A 15,123-nucleotide genomic window follows, 5' to 3' on the forward strand; every position below is an offset into this window, starting at 1 on the left:
TTCAGTCTGATTTTCTGCACTGCACTTTCCACTTCAGACCCAAGGTTAGGAATTTCCCATCTTCCACCTCTGAAAAAATCTTTCAGCTTATCTTTTGCCCTTGTCTTGCCATGTATGTTTAGGGCCAGAGCTAAAGCTCCCAATCCTGACCAGTTGTCCCACCAAAAGTTCACTTCCCCTCCCCCCATTTTCCAGATAATCTCCTTCTCTATTATGTCTTTAGCTCCAACCATTCTCCTCCAAATGTGGGAGTCTTTATACTGCCATGTTTTGCAGACTGGGTGGGATCTTGCACAGTATTTTGCTTCCAAGTATTTTCTCCATAGAGTGTCATCAGTTCTAAAATGCCACCATAGCTTTGTGGTAGATGCAGCCACCATATCTCTCACACTTGTGAACCCAACTCCTCCTCTATCTGTTGTCTTTGCCATGGACTCCCAGGAGCTCCAGTGATGTTTCAGCCTCCCTTCTGAGCTGCCCCAAAAGAAATCTGCCAAGATTTTCTCTATTTGTTTTATGACTGCCTTTGGTGGATCTATTGCTGAGAAAATATGCATAGGTATTTCCTTCAAAACAATTTGATCAAGACAGACTTGCCCCCTTGAGAGAGCAGTCTACTATGCCAACCTCTACACTTAGCTGCAATCTTTTCCATAAGGGAAGCAAACAAACTCACTTTTTTCCTCCCTTTATAAACCGGGCATCCTAAGTATGTGAAAGGAAACTTTTTGTGATTGCATTTTGTTACCCTCTCAATTCTGTTAATGGTTTCCCTTCTTGCTCCCTCATGCACATAGAAGTCACTCTTTTGTTTATTCACAAATTGTCCAGACTGACTCTCATAAGCTTCTAAGGTTCTCATTGTTTTTTCCCAAGCTTCCCCCTTCCCACAAGTAAAGATGATAACATCATCAGCAAAGGATAGGTGGCTCACAGAAGGCCCACCTTTAGCTTGAGTGAAAGTAATAGTATTTTGACATAGCATAGCAGATAACAATTCAGTAGCCAAAATGAAAAGGCTTGGGGATAGTGGATCCCCTTGCCTAAGACCTCTAGTGGAGTGAAAAAAACCACATTGGTTCCCATTCACTAGGACAAAATGCCAAATATTGTTTATGTTCCTATCAACCAAATCTATCCATTTTTCACAAAAACCTAACTTTCTAAGCACAGCAAAGACACACTTCCATGACATCCTATCGTATGTCTTTTCCATGTCCAATTTTAAAACCACATCCACATTGGATGCTTCCATACCATGGCAAAGCTCCTGAGCTAAAAGAATGTTATCAATTATGTTTCTGCCCTTAACAAACCTAGCCTGATAAGGGCCAACAAGCTTAGCAAGCACATTGGAAAGCCTAACAACCATGATTTTTGAGATTATCTTATTACAAAAATTGCTTAGGCTTATTGGCCTATAATCAGAAAAAGTGGCTGGGTTCTGGACTTTTGGTAGCAGAACAATTGCTGTGTGGGTCATGTTTTTTGTTAAAGTTTTACCATCAAAGAAATCAAAGACAACCTGGCAAAGATATTTCTTAATAACAGGCCAACAAGCTTGGTAGGACCCTCTACCAAAGCCATCAGGCCCTGCAGAGCTATTGGGATTCATGCTGAAAGCACTGTCCCTTATTTCTAATTCAGTGGGCCTAGCCACCAAGCTTTTGTTTTCCTCCTCAGACACTTGCCCCTGCAAACATTGAAATAGAGTTAGGTCAATCTCAGCCTCTTCTGCTGAGAATAGCTGCTGGTAATACTCAACAGCTAAGTCAGCAATCCCTACCTGATCAGTTACCCACACCTCCTCATAATTTTTTATTTTATGAATCACTTGTTTTTTCCTTCTCTCACTCACTAACCCATGGAAATACCTAGTGTTTTTTTCCCCTTCAATAACCCACTGCCTATGGGCTTTCTGCTGTCAGTACCTTTCTTCAATAGCTATTGCATTTTTCATCTCACCCTGGGATTTTTTGAACTGGACTAACAGTCTCTCATTACAAGCATTTTGAATCTCCTCCTTAATCTTTTTTATCCTCTCCTTACAATTCTTAACCCTCTCAAATATATCCCCAAATGATTTCTAATTCCAGACTTTTAGGTCATTTTTCACCCTCTTCAATTTTTCTTTGAATCTATACATAGCATTCCCCTTTCTCAGTTCCCAGGCCCCCTTCACAATCCCCAGATGTTCAAGTACATAAATGGTTTTTTTTCCTATTTGCAAGTGTGGTTCAACTTCAGTGATCATGGGTGAGTGGTCTGAGCCAGTTTTGGATAAGTAATGAGTGTGGGTTTTCAGCTTAGCCTCCCAGCTATCATTAATCATGCATTTTTCAATCTTTTTCCAGACCGCTTGTTCCCCACTTCTTCCATTCCACCAAGAATATGATGATCCATAGGAGGTCACATCTCTTAAGCCCCTTGTCTACACACTGCTGGAATTATTTTCTTTTAGCTATGTTATAGGGCACTCCTCCCTTCTTCTCCTGAGCAGATAGAATACAATTAAAGTCGCCCACAGCTACCCAACATCCTTGTCCCACTGGCCCTTCAAATTTTTGCTCCAATTCTTCCCGCAATTATGTTCTTATCCTATAATTACAATTTGCATATATGAAGGAGATGTGCAGTTCCCCATCATATATTACACTTTCCATTGAAACTGTTATCAATTGTTCTTTTATTTCCACATGTTTGATAGTGATATCACCATTCCATAGCACCCAAATTTTCTCATTTCCTTTACATTTCCCCATGTCCCAGCTTAAGGACATTACCACATATTTCATTTGGCTTATGTCCTTCATTGGCTCAATCAAACATAAAACCACTGGTTTGTAGCCCCTCACAAAGTTTTTTATTCTATAAGGGGAGCCTTGGGAGCCAACTCCCCTTACATTCCAACAAAGGATCCTAATCATGGCCTCCAATGCCCCCCTCCTCCTCCTGAGGCCTTTGCCTTCTTTTCACCACTCACAGAATTTTTCTATTTTCTCATCTTTTTCTTTTGTGCCTTAGACATCTTTTTGACAATCATTTGCAACCTCCTCCTCCATGTCTTTTTCTCTGCCAATAAAGTCTTCCTCCTCCTCACTGATTTCAATTGAAGGTGAGCAAGAATCATCAGACTTCTCCTCAGTTCTCTCCAGGATCCCACTCAGATTTCTTCTCATCCTCACTTAGCCCTCTCAGGGGCCTAAAGGGGTTGTCTTTTATTACCAAATTAATTTCTAGCTTCCCTTCCTCTTTCTCCAGCTTCTCTTTTCTTCCCTGGTTGTTTTCTTTTCTTCTTTCCTTTTTCTGCCCAACAGGGATAAAAGGTGCCTCATGTTCTTCCATTAACACTTCATTCCCATTGTTCTCATGTTGTGTCGGATTTTTCTCAATGTTTTGGTGTTCAATGGGGCCAGCAAATTCTGAGGCTGAGTGAATACGGCAGGCCCTTTCTGAATTTGAGTGGGTACTGCAGCTCCCTTCTGAGATTGTGCAACTACGGCAGGGCCTTTTTGAGGTTTAGTAGCTGCTGCAGGCCTCTACTGAGGCTGAGCAATAGGTCGCTGAGACTTTCTTTGCTCTTGCCTTTGATTTTTCTGATGCACAGTTCTTTCCATTTGCATTCCCCTACTTTGATTACTGGAGCTTTTCATTCTAGATCTGCTTCTTGACCTATTCTGGCCATTGAAACATGTTTCAACAAAGGCTGTGTTTCCAGCCTGGGGATTTTGCCTGCAAAACTCAACAGAGAGCCCTTGCTTGTAACAGTTAGAACAATAGGTGTACTCTTAAGTTGTTCACAATAATCGAGTGCTAACATCCTCAAGCATACAAAATGCTGTTAAAATAAAATAGAGAGGTTTTAATGCATATCTATTTTTTAGTCAAAGTTATTAGCAGATATGCAATGTTAAAATAATTAAGTATTAGACATATTAACCTACATATTGGGTTGAAATTCTTCGATATTGCTTTTGCTCAAGTCTAACTCAACAAGTTTCGCACAATGAAAATCTGATTGTATGTGACTCAAACGTCAATTACACAATCTTAAAAGCCTAAGCTCATTGGACAAATATTTAAAAGATCCTCTAACAAGCATACCATCTAAAAAGAGTATTTGCAAATTTACCATCTTTGTGAATACTTCCGTACTCAAAGGCACATTCTTAAACATGTTAGAGTTTACGATCATCCCTTCAATTACTTTTATGCCCTAAAAAAGTGTTTGATGTAGCAATATGTTAGGTAGTGTAAAATCTATCATATTTTTAATAAAACTAAGTATTACAAGCAAATGAACTAGATTAATAACTCAAGTACAAAGGAAATGTTTTACCTTCTTGCCTTGTAGAACATCAAAAATATCATTTTGCTCCACCAATCTACTTCCTTCACCAGGATTTCTTGGAGATTCCTTTCGAACAATTTCTCTTCCCATATCCCGTACTAAATTATTCATCTCAAGCTTTCTAAATTCTCTATCTCTATCATTTGTTATCAAGCATCTTTCTATCAAACTTCTGATTCCACGTTCAACATGAAAACCACAAGCTTCTAATATCATAGCAGTGTCTTTTCTCTCATGCCCAAAAAAAAAAAAAAAAAAAAAAGCAATATCAAGAAAAATGTTTTTAGTATCACCATCAAATGCATCATAACTTATTTCAAGAACTGTTTGAATATCGTCATGAGGATTGCTTCTTAATTTCTCAACATCTTCGATCCACTCTTGCACCGATCGTCCACGCAAATGAGAACCTATAATGGTAAGTGCTAATGGAAGTCCTCCAATATAACTTACTATTGTTCTGGATAGTTCAGTATACTCCTCTAATGCTATAGGAACACCCAAAGCATGCCAACTTAAGAGTTGCAAAGAATCATCAATGCTTAATGTTTTAACCTTGTACTTCTCTTGTGTTCCAAGCTCACTCAACAAGTGAACATCTCTAGTTGATATTATAATAATACTACCTAAACCAAACCAATTTCGTTGACCTGCTAATGAGTCTAATTGACTTATGCGGTCTATGTCATCAAGAACAATAAGAACCCTTTTGGATTGCAACCTTGCTTTGATCAAACTTATTCCTTCATCAACATTATCGATTTCAAAATTCTTTCTATTAAGTGTTTTGTAAAGAAGTTTTTCTTGTAAACCAACTAGACCATTGTATCGTCCCTTATTAAAAACTTCTTGTCTAATATTTGCAACAAAGCAACTACCTTTTCATTATCATTCTTCTTCTCCTCTTCCAGGTCCTGCTTCATTGGTTCCAACGGTGGCAGCTGCGGAATCTGCCAAAGAGAATCCACTAGTTTAGTTCTGATCAAACCCTTGAAAACTCATGATCAAGTGATTGTATATAGCTTTAGCAAGGGTTGATTTTCCGACACCACCCATGCCAAAAATTCCAATCATCCGAATACCATCATTTGTTTGAATTTGTAATAAATTAAGTACTTCTCTAACATGAGAATCAATTCCAACATGATGCTTTGCACATTATTTTTCTTCCTTGTGGACCTGAACCAGATTCTTAGGCACATAAACCGTTTTACCCATCGTTTTCCTTTCTCTATATTATTTTCTTCTCTCAGGCTAGGGAGACGAAGAAATCGAGTGGAGACGAAGAAGGTTTCTTTGTCTCCGGCCGGAAGTCCTTTTTAAAACAAAAAAATTAAATAATTATTTTTTAAAAAATAATTTAAATTTGGGATTACATGTGGGAAATCTGCAAATTGGAAGAATTGAATGAAATTGGTTAGTTTAGGGATCAAATTGTTGGTGAGGACTATACTAATGGCAAATTATGTTGTGCAACTGTGTGCATAATGCATGTTGCACACAGATCTAGATTCATAATTTCTATACTGGAGATTCATAATTTTATAAATATATGTTCATAATTATAGAGCTATATGTTCATAATTTTCGATGTTCATATTCTCAATTGTTGAATCTGTGTTCACAAATCACATAACTATATGTTCATAATTTGATAATTATATAGTTTAGAAATTATGAATCTACAGTACAGTACATAAATTATGAATCTACAGTACAGAAATTATGAATCTACGATTTATAAATTATGAATCTACAGTATAGATTTTATGAATCTACTGTATAGAAATTATGAATCTACAGTATAGAAATTATGAATCTAGACCTGTGTGCACCATACATGGTGCACACGGTTGCACAGCATAACAATCCAATTCATCAAGCCAATGAAGAAGAAATTAAAAATTTTACTGAGGAGGTAGATCTTGCACCAAATGCTACAGGAGAACACACCACGGCCCGCATGGATTCAACCCAAATTGAAGCACCAATTAAAGATAAAGCAGCAACTACAATTGTACATATTAAGTCTCCCCAATTGTTTCAAGAATCCATTTTCATATCAATAGTGTCTTCGGAAGAAAATCTCATCCACCTTATAGTAGAAATAATTCCCAAATTAGTCCAAATCATGAAACAAACATGGAATTCTATTACAGGACAATCCAGTGAACATGTTGTCTATGATGTCCACGTGTGCCAAATCAATCAAGCAGTATCATCAAGACATAAATATGCTCATTTCTATACCTACACCTTGAGCACAAGGTGTTTTTTGAAGGAGTGGAGAGTGATACGCCCTTAAATGTAATTATATAGCTTAATTAGGAAAAATTAATTATATTTCTAGAATTAGTAGAATAATTAGGATTGCAACATAATTAGTGAGAGAGTTAATAATGTGCCTAAATTAGCATAGGAAAATTATATATGTATATCATAATAATATATCATTACCTTGTATAGTTAGTTGCAAATTATACTGTGGACCGCGGTTCACAATGCATTGTGGTCCAGACATCAAATATGCACTGCAGTTTCATTTCAACACAACTACAGTATCATTTTGATATTACTACAATTTCGCTGGACAATATACACTCAAATATGTGAAATTTTTTTTTCAGTTTCATTTTGTATACACTGCCATTTCATTTCAACACAACTACAGTTTCATTTCAATTTAATTGCAGTTTTAGTTGATAATATAATAAAAATAAAATGTGAGACATTGTCAATTTAGATACACTATAATGTTAATCGTTTTGGACCATGGTCCACAGTATAATTTTAGTAGGTTAATTATTATAAGTTTTAGTAAATTAGTATAAATAGGTCCACTGTATATAAAAATGGGGAAGCAGAGAAATATATTGTTATTCTTCTATTTTAGTTATTCTTCTTGGAGCCCACACATGCTCGAAGTGTGAAATTGGAGTTTGTCGTGACTAGAACACTGTTAAGAACTAGAAACCTGCTTGAAAGGTTTCTTCCGTTGCGTACTAAATTTCAGTACGTAACAAAAACTCTATTCTCATATATGAGACACCAAATCCAATAACCACTTGCAAAGTTGGGCCCTAACTAAACAAGAGTCAACATAATCCGTCATTCTCACAATCATATTCATCATCAAGGCATTGCAAGATCTAGATTTGACAATTCAATTCACATAGGCATCCATACAAAGAAATTCAATCTAAATCCATAGAGATGATTAGCTACTCATGATTGAAATGAAAATCAAAACAACAATTGAAGTAATGAGCATAGAATTCAAGATCACAAGGAAAAATAAATGCAAGAATTGAAATGGAAAACCTTAGCTTGAAGCTTGAAATTGAAAGAGTACATCTGAAAATTGAGATTTGATTTCAATTACGAAGTGAAATCTTCCTCTGAATCTTTCAAATGATGATGGATTTCTTAGACATGTATGCACTAGGAGCCAACATTTATTGTTTTGGGAATTGATTTCTTATTATTAAATTAATATAATAAATAAATGTTTTATTTATTTTATTTTGGCTTAATTAATATTTGATATTATTCTATATAATCTTCTTAATTCTTCATTACATACATACATACATACCACAAATAAAGGTAGTGGAAAATTGTTGTATACATCCAGCTGAAGCCCGCAGCTAAATCTGGAAACTATATATCATTCATCTTCAGAACTTACTAATAGATTTAATTAATTCGGGTAGCCCAAATTACTAAACCTGATAATATTAAGAATAAATAAATGGATAATATAAGGAAAAAGACAAGGAGTATATGTCGCGGAGACAATTCTTGTATTAATAATAGTGTTGTAGGAAGATTGCAAGTAAATGTAATGATTGAACATGATAAGACATGTCCATTCCAGCAAAAAAAAAAAATGATAATAGATGTCTTAATCAGGACAATAATGAGTTTTTTTTATACTAAAGCCTCCTCCTAACCGCCCCATGAGAATATGGTGGGCGGTTGGATCCTCCTTGAGCGCGACCACGCGTGTAGCGCACAAGGTGGACACCCCGGCTGAGGCCATCTCTCGCCGAGGCCACCTCCCGCTGAGGCCGGCCTAGGCCGAGGCTGCCCCGTGCTGGAGGCCACCCCTAGCCTGGGTCGCCTCTACTTCTCTCCAAGTCGGGTCTGTCTTCAATATATCCATCACCTATATTATATTAATTATGGAATTAATATAAGATACAGTTAATTAATATGTATTCTAATTATTATTACTACCTCGGCTACTATAATAAAATATAATATAAACATGCACACCAAATCATCTATCAAAGAAGAATTGAAATGATAGAGACCAGATCAGTCAGTTGAACATACATACCTAGATCAGATCAGAGGATGGAAATCATATCTGCATCCACTCCCTAGCTATCTACACATGAAATCCCAACAAAAACACTTTAGGAGAAACTCCCCAATAATGCTTCTGCAAAATCTTCTTCTCATGATCCAACCATAATTCTTCTGCTCTTCTTCTTCTACACCTACACTAGTACTACTTGTTGAAGAATCATCACTTTCTTGTACCCCCGCCATTATTCTAATTTCATTTTCTGTTGTTCCATCATCATTTTCAATTTTTACGAAGCCTCTTGTGGATGGAAAGAAACGCACTTCTCCATCTAAGTTTCTATGTATTTCAAATAAACAAAGCTGCATCTTCTTCTGCACAGTATGGAAATGAGCATACACCTCCAATACTTCTCCAATCCTTGTTTCCACCTCAAATTCAATTCCCTCATACAAATTAAACTTAAAATATTCCTGAGGTTCCTTTACGATCCAAGCACCATTACTTTTGCTTCTCACACTAACACCAACACCAACTCCATCAAACTCATTACCAACAAAACCACAATTAAGGATGTTAATGGGTGTATGCCCCAAAACTCTTGGAATACTGCAACTTACACAATCTGTAAAGACTTCAAGCGAAATCTGGACAGAATTACCTTCAGAACATGCCTACATCATCATCATTATCGTTATTATTATTATACAATCAAATATCAAAACCACTACCATCGATTTATTTATATATGTATATATAACCAAATCAGACATATGAGGGAGGGGATCAGAACAAAACTTAACTAACCTGGAACCAATTTTCAACCGAAGGAATCCTCAAACCACTGCAATTTCTTATCTCAATAGATTCAAGACTCTCCCATCTTGGAAGCTCAACCAAACTTTTACAATTGGAAATATACAACCTTCTCAGTCTTTTCAAATTTTGTATTTTTTCCAACGACACACAATTGTTTGCATAGAGAATCTCCAAACTAAGAGGAAGTTGTAGCAATGCTCTTAGATTTTGCCAATCAATCAAACTGAGATATTTCAAATTAGAAAGATGAGAAAGGCTAAAGGGAAGGCTTTGAAGATGATAGCCACACCCCGATAAATCTAAAGATTCCAATGAGGTCAAACTTCCAAGAGCAATTTGTAGGTATTCATGCAAATAGTTATAAGGGATAGTTAGAGCTTTGCGATGTGCTATTATAAGAAATTGTAAGGATTCAAGACTCTCTAAACCTGAAAACTCAACCAAACTTTGGCAGTCCCTAATAATCAACAAATCAAGTCCTCTCAAGTTTGATATATCTACTATTTTTTCTAATGACTCACAATCTATTACCTGAAGACGCACCAAACTAGGTGGAAGTTTTAAAAGTGCTCTAAGATTTTGCAAATCCTTGAGGAAGAGGCATATCAAATTGGAGAGATGACAAAGGTCCAACGATAGGCTTTCAAGATACCAAATTCCTGATAACTCTAAATCTGTCAACGAGGTCAAACTCCCAAGAGCAATTGGAAGATTTACTACTTGCTGCGATTTGTTAAAACTCACTCTCAGCCATTTCAATGCGCATAAATTTGCAGTTGAAGATGGAAAAAAACCTACAGCTACTGAACCCACCTCGTTTGTCAGGTTTAGGTACTCTAGATTTCTCAAACATCCCAAAGAAATGGGTAAATGTGAGATACCAGTTTTTACAGCATTTAAATCTCTTAGTTGCTCTAATTTTCCAATGTCATTTGGAAGCTCCCTCAAATTCTTGCAACCAATTAACAGTAACTTCTCAAGTGATTTTAACTTGCAAATACTACTTGGAAGCACCTTCAATTTCTTGCATCCCCCCAAATTTAACCCAACAAGCCGCTCCAAACTTCCAATTGATGGGTGCACATTCGCCAAATTTGAACAACATACGAAAGATATTTCTTCAAGACTTTGTGCCCCAGTAAAGTTTGGTGTACTCTTAAGTTGTTTACAACCATTGATCTTTAACATCCTCAAGCATACAAAATGCTGTTAAAATAAAATAGAGAGGTTTTAATGCATTTCTATTTTTTAATCAAAAGTTCATAGCAAATATTCAATGTTAAAATAATTAAGTATTAGACATACTAACCTGCATATTGGGTTGAAATTCTTCGATATTGCTATTGCTCAAGTCTAACTCAACAAGTTTCGCACAATGAAAATCTGATTGTATGTGACTTAAATGGCAATTACGCAACCTTAAAAGCCTAAGCTCATTGGACAAATATTTAAATGATCCTCTAAGAAGCACACCATCAAATATGAGTATTCGCAAATTTACCATCCTTGTGAATACTTCCATACTCAAAGGCACATTCTTTAACATGTTAGAGTTTATGATCATCCCTTCAATTGCTTTTGTGCCCTAAAAAGTGTTTGATGTAGCAATATGTTAGATACTCTAAAATCTTTCATATTTTTAATAAAACTTAGTACTACAAGCAAATGAAATAGATTAATAACTCAAGTACCAAAAAAAAAAAAAAATGTTTTACCTTGTTACCTTGTAGAACATCAAAAACAATATTTGGGTCTACCAATCTACTTCGTTTGCCAGGACTTCTTGGAGATTCCTTTCGAACAATTTCTTTTCCCATATCCCGTACTAAATCATGCATCTCAAGCTTTTTAATTACTCTATCTCCATCTGTTGTTAACAAACATCTTTCTATCAAACGTCTAATTCCACTTTCAGCATGAAAACCACAAGCTTCCAATATCATAGCAACGTATTTTTTGTCATGCCCAACAAAAAAACAAGCAATATCAAGAAAGACGTTTTTAGTATCACCATCAAGTGCATCATAGCTTATTTCAAGAATTGTTTGAATATCGTCATGAGGATTCCTTCTTAATTTCTCAATATCTTCAATCCACTCTTGCACCGATCTTCCACGCAAATGAGAGCCTATAATGGTAAGTGCTAATGGAAGTCCCCCAGTATAACTTGCTACCGTTTTGGATAGTTTAGTATACTCCTGTAATGCTATAGGAACACCAAAAGCATGCCAACATAAGAGTTGCAAAGAATCATCAATGCTTAATGTTTTGACCTTGTACTTCTCTTGTGTTCCAAGCTCACTCAACAAGTGAACATCTCTAGTTGTTATAATAATTGTACTACCTGAACCAAACCAATTTCGTTGACCTACTAATGATTCTAATTGACTTATGTGGTCTATGTCATCAAGAACAATAAGAACCCTTTTGGATTGTAGCCTTGCTTTGATTAAACTTATTCCTTCATCAACATTATCAATTTCAAAATTCTTTCTCTTGAGTGTTTTGTGAAGAAGTTTCTCTTGTAAACCAACTAGACCATTGTGTCGTCCCTTATTAGAAACTTCTTGTCTAATATTTGCAACAAAGCAACTACCTTCAAACCCTTGAAAACTCATGATCAACTGATTGTATATAGCTTTAGCAAGGGTTGATTTCCCAACACCACCCATACCAAAAATTCCAATCATCCGAACACCATCACTTGTTTGAATTTTTAATAAATCAAGGACTTCTTTAACATGAGAATCAAGTCCAACGGGATGCTTTGCAACATTCATAGGCATAAAATTTAACACTCGTAGCGCTTCTTTAGTAATCACCTCAATGAAGTTTGACTCATACCTAATCAAATTTTAAATTTATTGCATAAATTAATCTTTGTGCATACATTGATATGAAAAAAAAAAATAAAATAAAAGGAAGGCCTAAAACACAAAATTAAGAAACAAATTGAAAACACGACAGCAGACATTAAACAAAAATTACGTATTTTCTATTAATTAACCAACAAATATAATTCGTCAAAAACTATAAGTTCAAAAAAAATTATATTTATGTATAATCAATAAATTAATACTCCGTATAATTGATTTTTCTTCAATTATTTTTAAATTTTTATAATTAAAAATTCCCATAAATATGAATTTACTATATTAGTAAGTGCGCCAGGCAAATATCAACCAATAAAAAGAAATCAAAAGAGTTAGGATTACCCATTTGACATGGTTTGCAAATCCCATCCGGACATGTTAGCAGCGGCAGTGAGTGCATCTTTCCACCCATTAACCTTTTGATCTCCAAATCGTTGTCTGTGTAGAGTCAATGCATCACCAAACGTGCTTGTTTGTTTGCGAACCTCGGAAGGATCAACATTATAGAATATGGGAAAAACAATCTGATTCAACTTCTGTTTACATTCCATGATCTTCACAAGCTCATCTAGACACCATCGGGATGCAGCATAGTCTTTGGAGAATACGATGATGGATATCCTCGACTCCTCTATGGCCCTTGACAGCTCAACAGAAATATCCTCGCCTCTCCGGATCGATTCATCATCCCGAAATGTGTTAACTCCAGCCCGCTTCAAATTTGCATAGAGATGATCAGAAAATGATCCTCGTGTCTCACCCCTAAAACTCAAGAAAACATCATACTTCATGCGAGCATACGACGAAGATGATGATGAACATGATTCCATACTCGTCGAAATCTGAGTATACTATCTGTCTGGATTTCTAGCAGCTTGCCTTTGGAGCTATGAACTAAAGATTTATTTAAAGAGCTTTGAAAACGCGTGTAGCACATCAGCAGCGAGGACTTAGACATTTCAAAGTATATAATAATTTAATTAGACATATTCCCACGCGTTATCTTAGGATACAACTTCTCAATTTGAATATGTCACTCTAATAAATTAAATTAATTTTTTTTTTTTTTTTTGTGATATAACATAACGTATCGTTATTACTGGTAAATAAAACAATATAATTGTCAATGTGAACACTATCAGTGTGGGGCTAGTACTAACAAATTTTCAACCACAAAATTATTAATCAAATCAAAAATTAGATCTTTTAGCTAGCATAAAAATTGTCAACCAACACTCAATTAGTAGTTTCTTGATTCTTTAATTTTTTCCAAAAAGTGATTTTAACTTAATATCTAAATATTATTAAACAAATAATACAATAAATTGTTGAATAAAAATTAATATTAAATGACTTAAATTTTAATTTGATCTAATTATTTCATTCTTTAAAGCTAGTGTATGTCTTAGTAGTAGTAGAAATTACACAAAAAATTTAAAGAGTTGAGCTAGGAAAACGAGTGTAGAAGATTGTTAAATTCAATGGACGACTTGTCTTAGACATTCCAATATAAAATTGCTAAATATTTGATATACAAGAAGTTACTTTATAAATGTTTATTCGTTATTTTAAATTACCAAATGACAAACCCATTGTGGAGTGGGGCTAGAACTAAAATTATATTGGATATAAATAAAATTGCTCAAAAAATAAGAGGAGCGTTATGCTGTGAAACCGTGTGCACCATGCAAGGTGCACACAGAATTGGATCCATAATTTCTATACGATAGATTCATAATTTCTATACTATAGATGCATAAATTCTATACTATAAATTCATAATTTTTATACGATAGATTCATAATTTCTATACTATAGATTCATAATTTCTAAACTGTATAGTTATCAAATTATGAACATATAGTTAAGTGATTTGTGAATATAGAGTTCAACAATTGGGAATATGAACATTGAAAATTATGAACATAGAGTTTTGTAATTGTGAATATATAATTCAATAATTATGAATCTATAGTATAGAAATTATGGATCCAATTCCGTGTGCACCATGCATGGTGTATACGGTTGCACAGCATAATTTGCCAAAATAAGAAAAGTTGATAAAAGATAAATGATTAAATGTAGTGATGAGAAAATGCTCAGCACATTCAGGACAAAAGGGAGAGAGCTTTCATAGCTTGAAGAATGGAGTTATAGTGAAGGAAAATATCTTGTTATCTCGGAAAGGAAGAAAGCAGAAAACATATATACCGTATGCAGACGGTTATAATTACCTCTAGTAGTGAAAAGACAAAGAAGCCCTTAAGGCTTAAAGAATAACAGGAATAACAGAAACAGAAATAACACTTAACAACACTTAGCAGAAAACTTCTTGGTTACTTAGCTTGGAAAAGGCAAGGTGAACCTTTCCACTTTATCACCAGGGCCGGCCCTGGGGCAAGGGCAGGCTGGGCCCTTGCCCAGGGCCCATGGTTGGGGAGGGCCCCATCTTATCTCTTATACATAGTATATATGTATTAAGTATAAGTAATTTATATACATATATTTTATACTAAGGTGAATTAGCTTAGCTGGTAAGATATTTAAATTTTAACCTCCTTCAATCAAAGGCCGGTGATCCAATCCTTCCCTTTACTTCTTTGCTTATATTATAATGTATCTTTTAAAAAATTATTTTTAATGATTTTTTGTGTTTAATATGGAGTAGTATTTTTAATGTAGTTTTTAAATATATAAATTTTCATAAATTTATACTAAACATAATATGAAAAAAAAAATTATATTAAATATATAAATTTTTATATTAA

General features: G+C 35.0%; 1 protein-coding gene across 1 annotated transcript; it reads right to left on the reverse strand.

Annotated features, from left to right (window-relative positions):
- Positions 1-555: 555 nt before the first annotated feature.
- Positions 556-13,216, reverse strand: LOC109146706 (TMV resistance protein N-like). Its single transcript, XM_019294361.1, has 6 exons — positions 12,698-13,216; positions 11,198-12,326; positions 10,792-11,067; positions 9,471-10,688; positions 8,764-9,337; positions 556-566 (listed from the first exon to the last, which is right to left on the reverse strand). Coding segments are annotated over exons 1-6 (3,687 nt in total). The 5' UTR covers positions 13,186-13,216; the 3' UTR covers positions 556-564.
- Positions 13,217-15,123: the final 1,907 nt, after the last annotated feature.

Source organism: Ipomoea nil, unplaced genomic scaffold (genome assembly GCF_001879475.1).
Source record: "Ipomoea nil cultivar Tokyo-kokei standard unplaced genomic scaffold, Asagao_1.1 scaffold1936, whole genome shotgun sequence".
Classification (NCBI taxonomy): domain Eukaryota; kingdom Viridiplantae; phylum Streptophyta; class Magnoliopsida; order Solanales; family Convolvulaceae; genus Ipomoea; species Ipomoea nil.

Excerpts from the sequence above, each read along its gene's own strand:
- LOC109146706 (XM_019294361.1), bottom strand. The coding sequence starts at position 13,185 with ATGGAATCATGTTCATCATCATCTTCGTCGTATGCTCGCATGAAGTAT. Across the intron at positions 10,689-10,791 it reads AATTTCAACCCAATATGCAG|CATTTTGTATGCTTGAGGAT; the intron begins GTTAGTATGTCT and ends TTATTTTAACAG. Across the intron at positions 9,338-9,470 it reads CGGTTGAAAATTGGTTCCAG|GCATGTTCTGAAGGTAATTC; the intron begins GTTAGTTAAGTT and ends ATGATGATGTAG.